The 17,560-nt window shown below is 40.2% G+C and overlaps 2 protein-coding genes across 2 annotated transcripts in view; one reads left to right on the top strand and one right to left on the bottom strand.

Moving 5' to 3' along the window:
* Positions 1-404: 404 nt before the first annotated feature.
* Positions 405-9,774, bottom strand: LOC134347845 (myb/SANT-like DNA-binding domain-containing protein 2). Its single transcript, XM_063050339.1, has 2 exons — positions 9,246-9,774; positions 405-2,755 (listed from the first exon to the last, which is right to left on the bottom strand). The coding sequence occupies exons 1-2, from the start codon at positions 9,772-9,774 to the stop codon at positions 2,409-2,411; spliced, it is 876 nt and encodes a 291-aa protein (XP_062906409.1). The 3' UTR covers positions 405-2,408.
* Positions 9,775-10,214: 440 nt separating this feature from the next.
* nubpl (nucleotide binding protein-like) overlaps positions 10,215-17,560 on the top strand; it is a 45,208-nt gene continuing 37,862 nt past the window's right edge. The window contains exon 1 of the mRNA XM_063050325.1: positions 10,215-10,346. Within this exon, the coding sequence (XP_062906395.1) occupies positions 10,269-10,346 (78 nt within the window). The 5' untranslated portion in view covers positions 10,215-10,268. The remainder of the gene's footprint in view (positions 10,347-17,560) is intronic.

The following is a 17,560-nucleotide window of genomic DNA, read 5'->3' as shown; positions in this document are numbered from 1 at the left end:
AATCAGCCATAATTGAATGGCAGAGCAGACACGATGGGCCAAAATGGCCTAATTCTGTTCCTATATTTTATGGTCTCACAATGTGGCAAGCATTTTCTATGCTCCAGTGAAACCAGTCAGAATAAATTATGCAAAAGGAAGACAGAAGTAAAGAAACACCACCACAAAGGAACATTACTAGTTATAATTAACAGGAGATCTTAACATTTGCATTTTGAGTCTGATTTTTCTCTGCAACAAAAAGTTTACAAGGCATTCTTTGCCTCTACTAAGGTCAAGATCAAATACTACCAAAAAATATCTTTTTCTTCCATTTTTTTTTAAACCAGCAAGTGAACCTTTGACTTTTTTTTCCATGGTCCCTACATTCTGAATATTGACAGAGTTCACACTGTGAAACCAAATCTCAATATTAATATTTTATTTTACTTAAGTAACAGTTAATTCTACAATATAAAATTATAAAAATACTTGAAGGTGAAAGAGAATGGATTCTTTTCCCATTGGAAATAGATCTATTTACAATTCATGGATAAATCATCCAATTTAGTTGTTTAAAACACAAATGCACTTTGTACCCCAACCTATTCAAAGACACCCCCCTCCCAAATTACAACTGGCTAGCAGTGAAAATTCATACTCCAGATCCCTTCCATTAATCTTTATCTTAAGTGGACACAATAGTAGCTGCAAGTTTCCACTAAAAATTAAAATTCTTCAGTGGCAAACAGTTAATCCTCCATTTCTATGGCTAAACAGATCTTTCTTCAGTTTACATTTTCTGTAATTTAACAGTTCTTCCAAGTTATAAAAAGGAGACCAACTAAAAGTACCAAATATGAAATTCAGTAACTAAAAAGTGATGTCACACAACTTTAAATTGAACTTCTATTAACATATGCTTTTTAGTACCTACCAGTATTAAACATTAATATGTGTCTGCCAAGAGAAAGCACACAATGACAACTAAGGTTCAGTACGCAAGCAGAAACACTGTCATTTCAACCAACACCAATAACCAATTAACTTACCATTTTTCAGCATCTTTATCTAGTTACATTCATTGCAAGTTAAAAGATAATTAACTAACACCTTTGTTGACAACTGAAGATTAACTGAGCCATTTTACAATAACTGTATGCAAAGTCACCATTTGCCAATCACATTTAAAGGCTCATAGGATTCTAATTATGAATAACTTAATTTGGAAAGAACAGCTTAGCTGTAAAACTCAAAACAAAAGCAAGGAACAAAGTTGTTGAAAAGAAATGCATGTATGTCCAGTGTGCATTCCAAGCAATTGTATTCACTTATTTGGGTAAATGGTTTAAATACCTTACCCAAAATTCTTGGGAGTTATGAACTCCTTGCCAAGAGCAACATTAGCTTGATTTAATTTCATCATGGTCAATGTGGAAATAAATACATCATAAATCAAATACACACCAAAAGCAAATACCGCAATGTTAGTAGTACTCAATTTCCTACATCACCTAAAAAAGTTGACTTCAATGTTTAAAAATTTAAAAATCACTTTTTAAAGAAATAGAAGCAAATACTTATTGTCCTGTTGGGAACAGAAGATTGACTTCTTCATTGAGATGACAATAGTAAACACCGTAGTTGAGCACCTGCCTCAGCACAGAAAAGGGAAGGGGAAAGGTCTCCTTAAAGCCGTATAAGCCTTACTGGAATGTCAGCAAATCAGACAATATTTGAATAAATGAGGAAAAAAAACACACTCACTTGCAGTTCATGCTATTAGGACTAAGTTCTGCCAAGGAACAATATATCTCTCAATATGGAGTACTGCCCTTTAATATAGCACTGTAGGATTTCCATTTACTGAAGCATTGCTAACTGCACATGTGGTGAAATAATCATTACTCAAAAACAACTGAATGAAAGATCTGTAATGCAACAGCAAACCTATTAGTGCTTTGGAATAAAAGGGAACAAAATGAGAACAGGATAGTGGATGATGCAAAATATTCTTCTACATATAGTTTGAAAGATCACATTGCGTTAATTTGATGTTCACTGTATTGCCATCACTTAGAACAATAGTTAAAAGTACCTAAATAGTGTGCCTATTTAAGTCCTATGCAAACCTTAACATGAAACGTGATGACTCTGCCTGCTAGAATTATTTTCTCCTGACGTTATATTGGTTGAAATGTGAATTCAATCCTTGCACTGAATTTAAACCCCTTGAAAGAATGGTTCAAAGTTGAGCTATCAATAACTTTTCCAAAGAAATGGATTTGTTATTCAACATGCAAACTCTGAAGAATTAAAAAATATTGTTGTGAACCTGTATTCAGTCACATTGGAAAACATACTGTATACAAAATAAGAATATGTAACAAAGACACAACTTTGCTTAAAAAAAAACATTGAAGGGTAGCCTAAAATACTTTCCTTTCAGTTATTTCACTTTCAGTAGCTGTAGATGTGGAAGGAAAGTCCGCTATATTATGGCCCATCATCTGTCCTAGCATGAATAGAACGCGAGCTTCATGCTCTCTATCACTTTGCCTCATCCTCTCCTCCATTTCCATGCGGAGCTGCTCAAGACGAGCAAAGCGTTCCTCTGATGCCTCCATGTAACGGAGAAATTTTTCATCTGCAGCTTCACTGTAGCGAATGAACTTCTCCATCATCCCATCCATTATGTCCTCCAGTGAATGCTTCTTGGCTTTCTTCGGCTGAGGTGCAAATGGTAGAGATGAATGCATACGCCGAACACGGGGAGCTGAAAACAAAAGCACAACATATTTGAAACGTGCCTTACCTAAGCAAAAGAATGATGGCAAACTGAAAAATAATTAAATCATAGGAAACCACGGATTTCCAGACATAATAGTAGTGGTGGACACATCCACCAAATATTATGTAGTTCTTATCCATAGCTCTGTTGGTGTGAACTATCAAAACAATATTTTAATAATGCAGTCAAAATTAAGTCTTGTTGATTTATTTATATTTTTCATTTTTACATTACTAAACAGTTCTCATAAGCTTTGATTATCAGATACACAAAAATAATTTAAAGGTCTCTGATATCAAGAAGCAGGTCCTAAGGGTCTGCTATTCAAAGGCTCCACTTCACCACAGGGCTGTAAAGACTTAACATTCAGGTTAATCTTCCCTGAAGGCAAGTGGGCTTGTGCAATCAAAACACCATGGGAAAATGCCTGATTAAGCATGAACCAGCCTATTAGCAAGAAGACATATTCACTCTAATCACTGTCACGAACCAGCAAATTTCAATCTTTCTCTTCACTAACCAACTCAACTCATTCATTGCTTAAAGTCAGCTTAGAACGAAGATGAGAGTGCAGCACAGGAACAGGCCCTTCTCACTTTTAGAACAAATATTCAGGAAATCACACAGTTGTATCCAGCCTCAGTACATCTGCCATGGAATCATTCATCTATAGACCCTAGTCTTGAAAATTACAATGTGGTGGCATGCTAGTCTCCCACAGTCTACGCTTACACTCATTTTCAAACTCTGCCATGTTTTACTACTTTCCAACTCTGATATCCTTCATTTAGTAATTTCAAGATGTCTTTTTCTGGGCTTTTCATTATACCTGAATTTAATTGCTCCAACATTCATGCAATGCTTATATTCTTCAAAATGCTCTACAAATGCTACTCCTTTAACCAATATTTTTGCTCTAAATTTCATTGGAGCTAGTGACAATAAGATCAACACGTGCTCTTATTTCTTATTTGATTACAGCAACATCAAAGCACCTGAGATTCAAGTTCATTTATTTATCACAAGTACATTGAAACATATGGTGAAATACATCCTTTGCATTAATAACCAACAGAATCCAAGGATGTGCTGGGGCAGCTCACAAGTGTCACCAGGCATTCTGGCGGTGAAGTTTTATAATGAAATTTCTGTACTCAAGTTAGCTGTCAACAAGATACTTCGCAGTTCAAAAATTAAGAATTACACCAATTTTGAAGAAGGCAAGAGAAACAAAAACTTCAAAAGAGAGGATTCCAGGTTTATTCCTACTCGAGTGTCATTGTGGGTACCAGTGTCTGAATCTCTTAGTTTCTGATAAAGTAAGTTTGACAAGACCGTGCTGTAAGCATTTGGTCTGGAATTAAGACCCCATTGCAAATAAGCTTCTCTATTCCTTCCTTACTGAACACTCCTCACTTAAATTTTCTCCCCATCGTGACACATAAGATTAGTTTGTTTTTGTCTGGGATCTGTGTCGGGTGAATGGAGGTCCTCCTTTGTCACACCAAACACCCAAGCTTGCAGGTTAGTGGCATAAACTCTGATCACTGTCACATGCTGTTTCCACTGGGAATGCAGGTTGGAGAATCAAAAGACATTCAGTTCTTCAACAGGAGTTGTTAATTCAGCAAAGAAGCTCTTTATTGATGGTGAAGCCCACTTCATGAATGTAGCATTTCCTTCTGGCTTACTCCTACTTCCACTCCTCACTGAATTCTTAGAGCTAATTATTTATTGCCTAACAGAGCAGCCAGACCCCTTAAATTAAGAAAAGAACACTGTCAACTAGAAATGTCTGACTAGAAATAAATGAGTGAGGTGATTTTTCAACTAAAAGGTGAAGCCTCAGAAACAAAAGGTGTTCCAGCAGAAGTGATAAAGCTTACTGTTAGAAAGTACAGTCACTACATCTGAGAGGAGGTGAACATGTCAGGGGAACACAGACGCTACAATCACAACCATCCTCAAGAGAGGAGTCAAATCTCACTGTGATGACCACTGGCAGGAGAGCTGTTCAATAACCTATTGGATTCTGTGCTTCCAGAGGTACACCAAAACATGACTTTTGCTGCACAACAACTTCAAGATATATAGGAAGAAGTGCCAATGATGTGACCTTTCTGAACCTCACTAAAACCTTCCAATACAGTAAATAGAAGACTATGAAGCACCCTCAAATTTGGCTTCCCACAGAAATTTATCTCCAACTTTTCTTCATGGCGGTATAAATGTCTTGATCTCAACCAATAATGCTAAAACAGGCCCAATCTCAGCATCACCACTCTTATAAGATCACCTCACTACTGTCACTCCCCCCACCCCAAATGTTTTTTCCCTGTAATGCTGTATGTTATCATCAACATGCTTTCAGCTGGAATGCAACTATTCAACACTGCAATAGGATATTTAACCTGTGTCACTCCCCAGTCACCCCACCATCAGTACTGTAGTTGCAGCTTGGGTCTATGCACACTGGAAGATTAATCCCCAAGACATTATTGACTAGTTCAATGAAGCCAAGAGGTTGGCCATACATCAAGATCCATGATACAGGCATATTCTACCAAACTGCCAACACTACACAACAGCACCTTCCAGACCAAAAAAAACCAATGACAAAACAATGAAAAATGTGGTAGCACCTCTCAATGAAGTCAAACATCAACGATGAAACTCACCATGACTTCCATTGTCCACAATAACTTCAGCTGTCTAACAAAAATCATATCTGAAGATCAAGACCTTATAATCAACACAAAACCATGGTCTACCAGCAGTGATCTCTATCCTCCTATGTTTGATATACAGCACCTCAAAGCATTGAAAAGACTTAACCAACATGGTCTTCACTAAATCCTCCATGATCAGTATCCTTCACTAAATCTAGCATGATCAGTATCCTTCCTCAGAGCAACATCTACAACACTGAGAACTAAGTCTGTTCTGTTTGATAAGGCACATTGTTTGCATGGCCAATACCAGATTCCAAAACAAATATTCTACTATGGGCTGTCAAGGAGATTATTAGACACACAAAGTAATAGATTCAAAAATATTCCCAACATTCTTATTCAAATACAAAATCTGAACAAATTCCTGAGAATCCCTGACACACAACTACGAGAGGTGAAGTATTCAGGATATCTGTTAGAACCTCACCAATACAATGGGAGCCTATCAAAAACAGCAGGAGCAGCACTCTGGTTCACCAACTACCACCCTCTCCATTTGTGGCAGAATCTCAAGGTCTTAAATGGCCATAAATAACTGGAATCATTTTTAATCTTGAGGGACTGCCTAAGAATAAAAGTATTAATCATGCTCAAACTGTTGAATGGAATATCAAAAAGTAGGCAGCAAGCTCGCAGCAGTTATACCAGTTCTGAAAATACTTCAAGATTTATAGGAGCTGCACCCAGTAGGTTAACAAAGAGTTACCCCCATTGCATTCTTGACTTGTGCCTTACAGATGTTGGAAAGGCTCATGTCTCCATTTTTGTGATGAATTGCTAGTGGTACACTGAGTAATATCAGTTAACATCCTTACTTTTGATCCAAGATTATTTCTACAAATAAGTTAAGAGCAGTCACTTAGCTCATTGTATTTTTTTTCTTATGCTGTAATTGTAATAACAACTTATCACGCAAATTGGTTACCTTACTGCAACTTTACATGTTTACTACATACCCCCATAAATACAGTTCCAGCAGTCAACAGTACAGACACAAGCACTGTCGCAGGAAAGCAGCATCCATCATCAGGGGCACCCACCACACTGGACATGCTCTCTTCTCACTGCTGCCATCAGAAAGGTGGTACAGGATCCTTAGGATTCACACCACCAGGTTCAGGAACAGTTATTGACTCTCAATCATTGGATCTTGAACCAAAGGGGATCGCTTCACTTGCCCCATCATTGAAATGTATCCACAACTTATGGACTCACTTTCAAGGACTCTTCATCTCATGTTGTCGATATTTATTGGTTATGCATTTATTATTTCCTTCTTTTTGTATTTATAGTTTGTTGTATTTTGTACACTGGTTGAACACCCAAATTGGTTCAATCTTTCATTGATTCTATTATGGTTATTATTTTATTATGGATTTATTGAGTATACTGACAAGAAAATGAATCTTGGGTTGTATATGGTGACATATGTACTTGGATAATAAATTTAATTGAACTTTATATTCACTTACCTCCAGGAGATATAGGTGTGAAACATCAGAAATAAAATTTATCAGAATTACATCACTAGTATCAGTTCACCAGTTGATCCTGGAGTGTAAAAATACAGTGGTAATCTTCACAAAATATACTATGGTAATATGATGAAAAGACTAAAATGTTCTGAATTATTGCAAGTATTTTATGTAATCTAGTTGTCCTTGCTGAACAAATTAACTTTGAATGATTTTTTTGATTCTTGTGTTGTTGGCAGCTTTATGCAGTGGAACTATCAAGAATAGGAGTTACCAGCTAAGATTACCAGAGCTTCCAACAATGAAAACTGCACAGGCCCCTCAGTTGCTTCAAATAGTTGAGGGGAAGAAAAATAAAATGGGTTCCGGTATTGGAATCAAAGGACAATGGGATAAGAATTTTTTGACATGCTACCAGCTTTTTGTTTAGAAGGTGTTAGAAATCTGATATATAAAAGAAGAAAATGCTGGAAACACTCAGCCATTTCCGAAATGAGATGCCAGCAGAGTTTCAGACCGTTTTCTTTTTCACAGTAGTGACCCCACTGCAACATCATAATACTTTTTTCTAATGATTGCAGGGAGTTTTGCCAACACCAGTCAGGATTCTATTCTGCACTTCTATAACTGAATAACGTTACTAAAAATTCCGTTACCTTTAAACAAACTGAGATAAACAATGATTTCAAGGAAGATTCTTACTTATTTACCTCAGATTATCCTTTCAGCTACTTTCTTAATGGGCTCAAACTCAGAATGTAATTGTTTCTCATACCTCAGATCCCTGATCCACTAGGAACAGGCTTTTCTCTACTCTGGAGTGCTTGAATGCCTCCACTGGCAAGTCATTGGCTGGGATGTGTTTAGATGGCTGCAGCAAATGTTTCACACAGAACTCTTCAATAATGAAGCATATCTGTATGCAATGAAATATGTTCAATATTCAGTTTGGGGCGATAAGTAGCGGGAACACTTATACTACCAACATACCACGCAACGGCTATTCCTAACAAAAGAATAAATCCAACCACAAACCTTGTCATTCAGCAACATCACTAATATTACAACTTCATCAATATTCTTACATACAGTGCATTGACGAGAAACTTGGACTACCGCTTAATTAATTAACCCACAAAGACACAGCCTCGCTCACCAAAATCTTTCCAACATAAACAAGATCCAAGACAAGCTTGTATCATGATATTCTTCATTACGAGTTAAAACTCCAGAAAATGTAAAATATCATCCAAGTAAAAATGAAATGCCAGTGAATGGCACCCGTTCCAAAAATATCCGTGCACTCCGGCGCCAATACGTACAATCAATCCAAAAGGTGCAACGTAATTATTCTGGATTATGTTTGTCAACACTGCCCAACCACGTTATCTCTGCCCAAATAAAAAACGCACGGAAAATTAACACCACAGTTATCCTACAAATCACAAATATTTAGTTAAGAAACAGTTATTTGTTCATAGCCAATAATTCAGGAATGGAAAATTCTTACCTAACAAGTTTGTGGAAGCGATTGCAGAGGTTCCCCGCCCCATCAAGAACAAGAGGAAAACAAATGTGTACTTGTCTTGCCTGCACACGTGAATAATATGCCAGAATTCAGCACACTAGATAGGGGGACTCCTGTACTAAAAGAGACCTTTATTTTTTTAAACCATGGAACATGGTCCATAATTTGAAATTTAAACTTGATTGGAGCGGTTTCTGAGAAGCGCTTAACATTTGATTGGACTCAACACAAGTGATTAATTAAGCTAAACGTTATTTACTCCTGAAAAACAATTCATAGTTAAATATGCCTCAAAATCATCTTGTTGTCATAGGCACAGGCACACTAAAAAGTCTACCAAGAATGAAAACGAACGTGTGACTAATGAATTAGAATACATGCAGACAAAAGAACCCGTCAAAAGTACTGTTTGGCGAAGAATTACGGACATCAAGTTGTATTTGCAAACTTTAATTTGTGCGTCGAGAGTTCATAAATTTTAAAAATTGAGAAATTGGGGATTGAGGCGTAGTTAACATAACCAGCTCAAGTTAATTTAGTGACTCAGATAAAAGCATGTGTTGGGGGATCAAGTTTATTACAACCTCCATTATCGTTAGAAATCTTCCTCCGCTTTCTAAATAGTTACTGAACTGTGACTTATTCGACAGGTAACGATTAGGACATTTCTACTTCCACACGCTGCACCAGTTTTAAACTAACATTTGCACTTTCTAAAAGGAAGAGGAAATTACACTTACTACAGAAAGCGCTGGTAGAGGGCTGAGGCTCAAATTGCCGGTTACTGGTCTCTCCCATCGAATGATCGGGCTCCTCCGAGGAACAATGGCCATTGTGGCATTCCACTCTTTGACTTATATCAGAATGCGGACTGTTTTGCTCCTCTTTAATATCCTGCGACTCGCCGGGTGTCGCGATCGCGTCAATGACTACGGGTCGTTCATTGCCAACCCGGGTGCCGAGCACCGCGTCCAGCTGTTCGTAGAAGCGGCAAATCTTCCTGCCACTGGCGCTGCAGCCCCGCCTGATGCTGTCCTTGGCCAGCGTGTACTTCCTCTTCAGCCCCTTGATGCGGATGCGGCACTGCTCCGGGGTGCGGATGTAACCCTGGTCCAGCAACTGCGACGAGATGAACTTAAAAACATGGCTGTTCCTGAGCTGCTCGTCCAGCGCCGTCTGTACATTCTCCTCGCTCCAGACGGCGATCAGCGCCAGGGTCTCCGCGTCCGACCACAGGGCACCGCGCTCCGACCTCACTTCTGACATCATTGGAAACCAATCGCCCGGCGCCCGGACACCTCCTGCACCGCAGCACAAACACGGCAGCCAACCGACCGCTCCAGCGCGGGCCCGGTCCCCATCAACAAAAGAGCCGGGAGGAACGCCACCGACTCTCTCCCATCCCTCCCCCAGAAAAAGGTTCAGAGCAACGGTTCACACCAAAGGCCCCTTCAAATTTGCCCCCTCTGAGAACCATGGGTAGATGCTGGCGTCATCCCGACTTCCGGCCGTTGTCAAGCACCTGAGCGAACGCTGGGTTTAGATGGTTTAACAGCCGCGCTCTTGATGTTGTGGGGACGAATAGGTGACTGGTTCGTGAGGCTAAAATGTGATGCCAGCGTTTAGACTCTTCCGTTATCGGTCAAGGCCAAAGCGAGATATTGAGGCCTCTGGTGCAGCTTCTGTTGTTCGGACGGTCGCCTGGTGGTGACGCAGAAGGAGTGGCGGATGTGCGCGTGGGACAGTCGGTGGCCGGCGGTTGGATGGCGCAGCTGTGCGGAGCCGGGTGGCGTCACCTCGGGCCAAGCGTGGCCATGGCAGCCCGGGCGGCGCGCTTCTGGGTGGGTGTCCGTCTCGTCTCCTCCCGTCCCCGTTCCCCGTAAACGACCCGCTGTATTTCAGTGGGAAACCCTTGCCCTTTGCTTTGAGTCACCTGTGTTATATGACTGCCTCAACCCCGGTTACAATTTTAATTGATTGGGTGGGCTCCCTCAATGGATGCTTTTGTTCGACTGTTGGTTGTGGATTTTAATTGGTGTGATTCTGTGTAGTCGGTTTCAGATCGCAAGAACCTCTCAGATTATTAACTTGCGCGGTAAGCTCCAGTAAGTTCTCTTACTTCGTCCAGCCACTTCCTCTTTGCCTACATTTTTTGACGATGCTCACACCATTGCATCTCCAATCCTAATACTATTGGACCTTGCCAAAGCCCGAATGGCTTCAGCATTTACTACCGGCCTGCATGACGCCTTCAAAATATTACAGATTTTATTGGCACGCCATGATCTCGGGATCTAGTTGGCTCAATGTTGATTGTCTTTGGTTGGTTCCCGTCATTGTCCATGTCGTGCTAAGCCATGAGCTTCATTGAATGCCAGCTGTCTGAGGCTCTTCAGATTATTGCATGAATTTAGACGAATGAGTTGGTCCAAAACAATGTGGTAGTTAGATGCTCATCTTTGGGCATGCAGCATATTCCACTGGAGTCACCAGTGAGCTCAGTACAGTAGCACTGATGAAGTTACTGACAACAGCAACCCCAGTGCATTAAATGGAAATGCCAGTCCTGTGGGGAAAGTTTTGCTTATTCTGTTCTGGTTTCAGTACATCTAGGTGTTTTGTTTTAACATATGAAATACAAGCACTTAAACCCATTCTGTAATTCAAGAAGAACAAATATGATCCGATTTTAACTTCAACTGTACCTTCCAACCTACCCCAGTGCTGCTTCACCTCATCTCCCACCACAGACACATTTATCAATAATTTATCTAACTCTGTTACAAATATTCAAGTTTATTTTTCCATTCTTTGATGAAGAAGAAAGTTCAAAAGAGTTATAGCCCTCCGAAGGAAAAATTATTACCTCATCTTTGTCATGATTGAGTGACCAATTGTAGTTCTAAATTCTACCAAAAAGAAAATCACCCTCCCCATATCCAATCTGTTAAGACTTCTTCATGGTCTTACCTGCTTCAATCCAGTCACATCTACTAAATAGTCCAAGCCCAGTTGTCTAACCTTTCCTCATAAGACAACTGAACCATTCTATTTTATAACTATTAGAACTAGTTTTAAATGTAGATATTAGGAAAGAGGATGTGCTGGAGTTTTTGGAAAGCATCAAGTTAGATAAGTCACTGGGACTGGATGAGATGTACCCCAGGCTACTGTGGGAGGCGAGGAAGGAGATTGCTGAGCCTCTGGCGATGATCTTGGAAACATCAATGGGGACGGGAGAGGTTCCGGAGGATTGGAGCGTTGCGGATGTTGTTCCTTTATTCAAGAAAGGGAGTAGAGATAGCCCGGGATATTATAGACCAGTGAGTCTTACATCAGTGGTTGGTAAGTTGTTGGAGAAGATCCTGAGAGGCAGGATTTATGAACATTTGGAGAGGTATAATATGATTAGGAATAGTCAGCATGGCTTTGTCAAGGGCAGGTCGTGCCTTATGAGCCTGAATGATTTTTTTGAGGATGTGACTAAACACATTGATGCAGGAAGAGCAGTAGATGTAGTGCATATGTATTTCAGCAAGGCACCTGATAAGGTACCCCATGCAAGGCTTATTGAGAAAGTAAGGAGGTAAGGGATCCAAGGGGATATTGCTTTGTGGATCCAGAACTGACTTGCCCACAGAAGGCGAAGAGTGGTTGTAAACGGGTCATATTCTGCATGGAGGTCGGTGACCAGTGGTGTGCCTCAGGGATCTGTTCTGGGACCTTTACTCTTTGTGATTTTTATAAATGACCTGGATAAGGAAGTGGAGGGATGGGTTAGTAAGTTTGCTGGTGACACAAAGGTTGGAGCTGTTGTGGATAGTGTGGAGGGCTGTCAGAGGTTACAGCAGGACATTGATAGGATGCAAAACTGAGCTGAGAAGTGGCAAATGGAGTTCAACCCAGGTAAGTATGAAGTGATTCATTTTGGTAGGTCAAATATGATGGCAGAATATAGTATTAATGGTAAGACTCTTGGTAATGTGGAGGATCAGAGGGATCTTGGGGTCCAAGTCTATAGGATGCTCAAAGCAGCTGCGCTGGTTGATGCGGTGGTTAAGAAGGCATACCGTGGGGTCTTCATTAATCGCGGAATTGAATTTAGGAGCTGAGAGGTAATATTGCAGCTATTTAGGACCCTAGTCAGACCCCACTTGGAGTACTGTGCTCATTTCTGGTCGCCTCACTACAGGAAGGATGTGGAAGCCATAGAAAGGGTGCAAAGGAGATTTACAAGGATGTTGCCTGGATTGGGGAGCATGCCTTATGAAAACAGGTTGAGTGAACTTGGTCTTTTCTCCTTGGAGTGATGGAGGATGAGAGGTGCCCTGATAGAGGTGTATAAGATGATGACAGGCATTGATCGTGTGGATAGTCAGAGACTTTTTTCCAGAGCTGAAGTGGCTGCTACAAGAGGACACAGGTTTAAAGTGCTGAGGAGTAGGTACAGAGGTGATGGCAGGGGTAAGTTTTTTTTACTCGGAGAGTAGTAAGTGCGTGGAATGGGCTGCCGGCAACGGTGGTGGAGGCGGATACGATAGGGTCTTTTAATATACCTTTGGATAGGTACATGGAGCTTCGAAAAATAGAGGGCTATAGGGAAGTCTAGTAATTTCTAAGGTAAGGACATGTTTGGCACAGCTTTTTGGGCTGAAAGGCCTGTATTGTGTTGTAGGTTTTCTATGACTATAGAACCATTTTAACCAAATGTTCAAAAGTCAAATCAAAGACTGTCCATGCGTTCCAGAGACAAAGCCTTGGGATATGGCTGCTAAGATCTGTCTGCGGGACAAGACCCAATCTTTATAATATGATGTTACACACACAAAATGCTGGAGGAACTCAGCAGACCAGTAGTATCTGTGGAAAAAACTACAGTCGATATTTCGGGCCGAAACCCTACGGCAGGACTCTGTGTTGCTCAGATTTCCAGCATCTGCAGATTTTCTCTCGTTTGTAATGGGATGTTAGACAGGTATATGGACAAAAAACTGATCGAGAAATAGTCTTGCCATCTTCAGCATCATATTTCAAATGACTTGCATTTCTTTAGCTTTCTTTTTCATTCATGATTCATTATTATAAATTGTGCACAGTTAATTCACTTGGTATATCATTACTTGAGGGTTACCATGCAGTGAGATATTTTATATTACATATATATTACATTTATGATCTAGTTAAAGTCTTACTGCATTCCATTAACTATATTTTGTTATTCTCCTCTTTAAAGTATATCTGATAAGTTAGTATGTTTTTAAAAAATAGATTAGATAAAGCTAATTTGAATTTCTTATAGTCTTGCACAGGAAAATTTAGATTATGGAAACCATGGAGAAGTCAGACAAATATTTGTGTCTTTTCTTTTGGAAGAAATCACAGCAACTTCCTGGTGGTGCAAATCTGCAGTGAACAAGAAGCTGGAAGATATCAGTATTTCTTTTTAAATGGGTATTGAAGAAATTATTTGGACTCGAAGCTGATGATTCCTCAGGACATGTCTGCAAGCGTTTCAATAGAGTATATTGTTATCATTTTCCAAAATGTCATGCATCATAAAACTTGCCTCTGATTAGAAGAGAAAAAAATAGCAACTTAAGAAATGGGGGAAGAGAGAATAGCCCTGCAAATCAGTTAGCTGGATGGTCCTCTTACAGTTAAGCAGTGTCTTAATTGTGGAGCATCAGTATAAATATTTGTTCTTTCCATACAGTTGAGTGGTTGAATCACAAAGCTCACAGTATTTGACTCTGGCCAATCCTACCAATTGAGTCACTGAAGAAAGTAGCTTATCAGGTTTGTGAACAAATAAGCTGAAGCAGGCTGGGAGGTGTGGGGGAGAGCGTGGGGCCATATGGCCTTCTCTTGCTCCTTATATTGTTGAGTGACCAAAGAACAGATTCTGGACTCCAGGAAGGGTAAGACGAGGGTACACAAATCAAGCCTCAAAGGAATCAAAAGTGGAGGGAGTGAGCAATTTCAGGTTTCTGGGTGTCTTTCTCTGAGGACCTAGCCTGGTGGCAACATATTGATACATCTATTAAGAAGACAAGACAGTGGCTATATTTCATTAGGAGTTCGAGAAGATTTGGTTTGTCAACGAAAACATTCAAAAACTTCTACAAAGCATTCTGAAGAGCTACTTCAGTGTCTGGTATGGCAGTGGGGTGGGTGCTGTGGCTCTGTCGTTTAGAAAATATATCAAGTCAGCTGAAACCTTGTAATATTGAAAGATTCAGTCAGTCAAGAATGGAGAGATGAAAATTATGAGGAGCAAAGAAGAAATTGACTTGAATTGTATTAAATTATTTGATTTTAACAAAACAGGGGCATAGCTGTAGTCAGCATTACTGGGCTGTACCTTGCACTACAGTTTCCAACAGGATTTGAATCAGCAAATTGCATCTGGTGCTTTGTGAGGTTTGCTGGGTTGGGTTTGTACTTGAATTTGCCATGCAAATCCTTTAGCTGAAGCTGTATGAAAAATCTGGCATGAAGTGAAGCAATCATGCTGTACCATGGAGCATCTGGTTACTGAACAGATGGCTGAACTACAGCATCAAATCGTGCATTTCAATGACTAGAAAATGAAGCTAATTGATTTCTGTAGAATCAACTCTTAATTGCTCACTGGTCAATGGGTTAGTGTTGGATGCCTAGGCATTTGCAATCTGATGAACCTTAATGAATGAGCCACACAGTGAAAACTGGCATTTCTGATCTGGATATACAGTTAAGTACAATGTGTAGAGTGCTGGCAGGGAACTATCTTTTACTAATTCAAGTAGTGTATTAAAAAAGTGAGTACGTAAATGTAAGGGAGGTGTGGGTGCAACTTGTTTATGCTTTGAACAATCTTTTTTTGAGGAATTTGATTTTGCTCAGATTAAACAATTAGCTGCAAACTTACGAACAAACTACAGATACATTTTTAATACTTGGGAATTGTTAATATTTTAGTCATTCCTGTTTAAACAAGAGTTTCCTCTAATACTATTAATTATTTTGGAAGGCGTAATGGCAATTGCACGATAATCAGAATCAGGTTTAATATCACTGGCATATGTCATGAATTTTTTTGTATTGCGGCAGCAGTGCATTGCAATCCATAATAAAGGAAACTATAAATTACAATAACATATATTTTAAAAAATTAAATAAGTAGTGCAAAAAGAGAAAAAAATGATTGAGATAATGTACATGATCTGATGGTGGTGGGGAAGAAGCTGTTCCTAAAGTGTTGAGTGTGTGTCTTCAGGCTCCTGTACCACCACCTTGCAACGAGAAGAGGACACATCGTGAATGATGGGGAACCACAATGATGGTGGCCAGTGCCCATAATGGAGCTGGCTGAGTTTGTAATTTTTTGCAGCTTTTTTCAATCCCGTGCTGTGACCTCTCCGTGCCAGATGGTGATGCAGCCAGTTAGAATACTCTCCATTGTACATCTGTAGAATTTTGTGAGTTTTTGGTGTCATACTAAGTTTCCTCAAACTCCTGATGAAATATAGCCACTGTCATGCCTTCTTTGTAAGATGGTGCTACTTACTGGTTTGAGTGACAACTTTCTGGTGGCTGATGAAACAAAAAAAGCAACTAAATACTTTATTGTTCACACTTTTTCTGGTAAATGAACACTGCAAACAGTGACCTGTGGCTTTCCTGTCGGAGTTGAGCGGAATCGCCTGTATGATCTAGCATTTTTGTGGTGTGACTGGTGTCTTGCTGGGGCAGAAAGGATGCAGTATGTCTGGGCTGGAGCGGAATTGGAGGCAATTCAGTGCAGCAGAGCGGAGGTGTGGAAAGGTCCGAGGTTTGTTCAATAAGAGTTAAGCCAATTTGGGAAGGTTGAGTACTGGCCTTATCAAGGCAACTGAGCCCAAGCTTGAGGGTGATGTGGTTTGGATGATTTAAGCACCGGGCCAGATTGAAACGATCGAGGTCAGAGGCAAGAGATGAGTTGGTTTGGCTTGCTGCCTTGTGGGATTGGCTTGACTCTGTGCTGGACCAAGGCCTTCTGAATCGGCATCTGTGGACTTCTGAATTGGCTTTGTGAACTTTAGTTGTGAATGCTGTTTGCTTACTTTATTGTTTGTATGATTTATTTTTTCTCTCTCTCTGCACGTTGGGTATTTGAAGGTCTTCCTTTGTTTTTAATGTGTTCTATAGGGTCCTTTGTTTCATGGCTGCCTGTAAGGAAATAAATCTCAAGGTTGTTTAAAGTATGCGTACTTTGATAATTAATGTACTTTGAACTAAATTTCAGCAATATGCTGGGTCCAGGATAGATTTTCAGAGATGTTGACACCCAGGAACTTGAAACTGCTCACCTTTTCCACTGCTGATCAATGAGGGCTGGTGTGCATTCCCTTGACTTCCCCTTCCTGAAATCTGCTATCAATTTCTTGGTGTTACTGACGTTGAGTGCAAGGTTTGTTACTGCGACACCACTCAACTAACTGGCCTGTCTCACCTCCTGTGTGCCTCCTTGTCATCATCTGAAATTCTGCCAACTGTAGTTGTGTCACTGGCAAATTTATAGATGGTATTTGAACTGTGCCTAGCCATACAATTGTGGGTGTATTGAGAGTATAGCAGTGGACTAAGCACGAATCCTTGAGTTGACCATCAACGAGGAGGAGCTGTTATTTCCAATCTGCACTGACTGTGATCTCTTAATGAGGAAGTCAAGAATCCAGTTGCAAAGGGAGGTACGGAAGCCCAGGTTTTGGAGCTTGTTGAGTTGTACTGAAGGCATGATGGTTTTAAGAGCTAAGCTGTAAGTAACGAACAGTGACCTGGTGTAGGTATTTCTAGGAGAGGCACAGCATAGAGATGCTGCCTGGCCTGCTGCGTTCACCAGCAACTTTTATGTGTGTTGCTTGAAATGCCAGCATCTGCAGATTTCCTCATGTTTGGTGTAGGTATTGTTGAGGTGCTCAAAGGCTGAGTGGAGAGCCAGTATAATGGCATTTGCTGTACACCTACTGTGGCGATAGGCAAATTACAGCAGGTCCAGATTCTTGCTTAAGCAGGAGTTGATTCTAGCCATGGC

This window comes from Mobula hypostoma, chromosome 1 (genome assembly GCF_963921235.1).
Source record: "Mobula hypostoma chromosome 1, sMobHyp1.1, whole genome shotgun sequence".
NCBI lineage: Eukaryota > Metazoa > Chordata > Chondrichthyes > Myliobatiformes > Myliobatidae > Mobula > Mobula hypostoma.
Note: the sequence above shows the minus strand (reverse complement) of the source record. Positions and strands in the feature narration are given on the sequence as shown.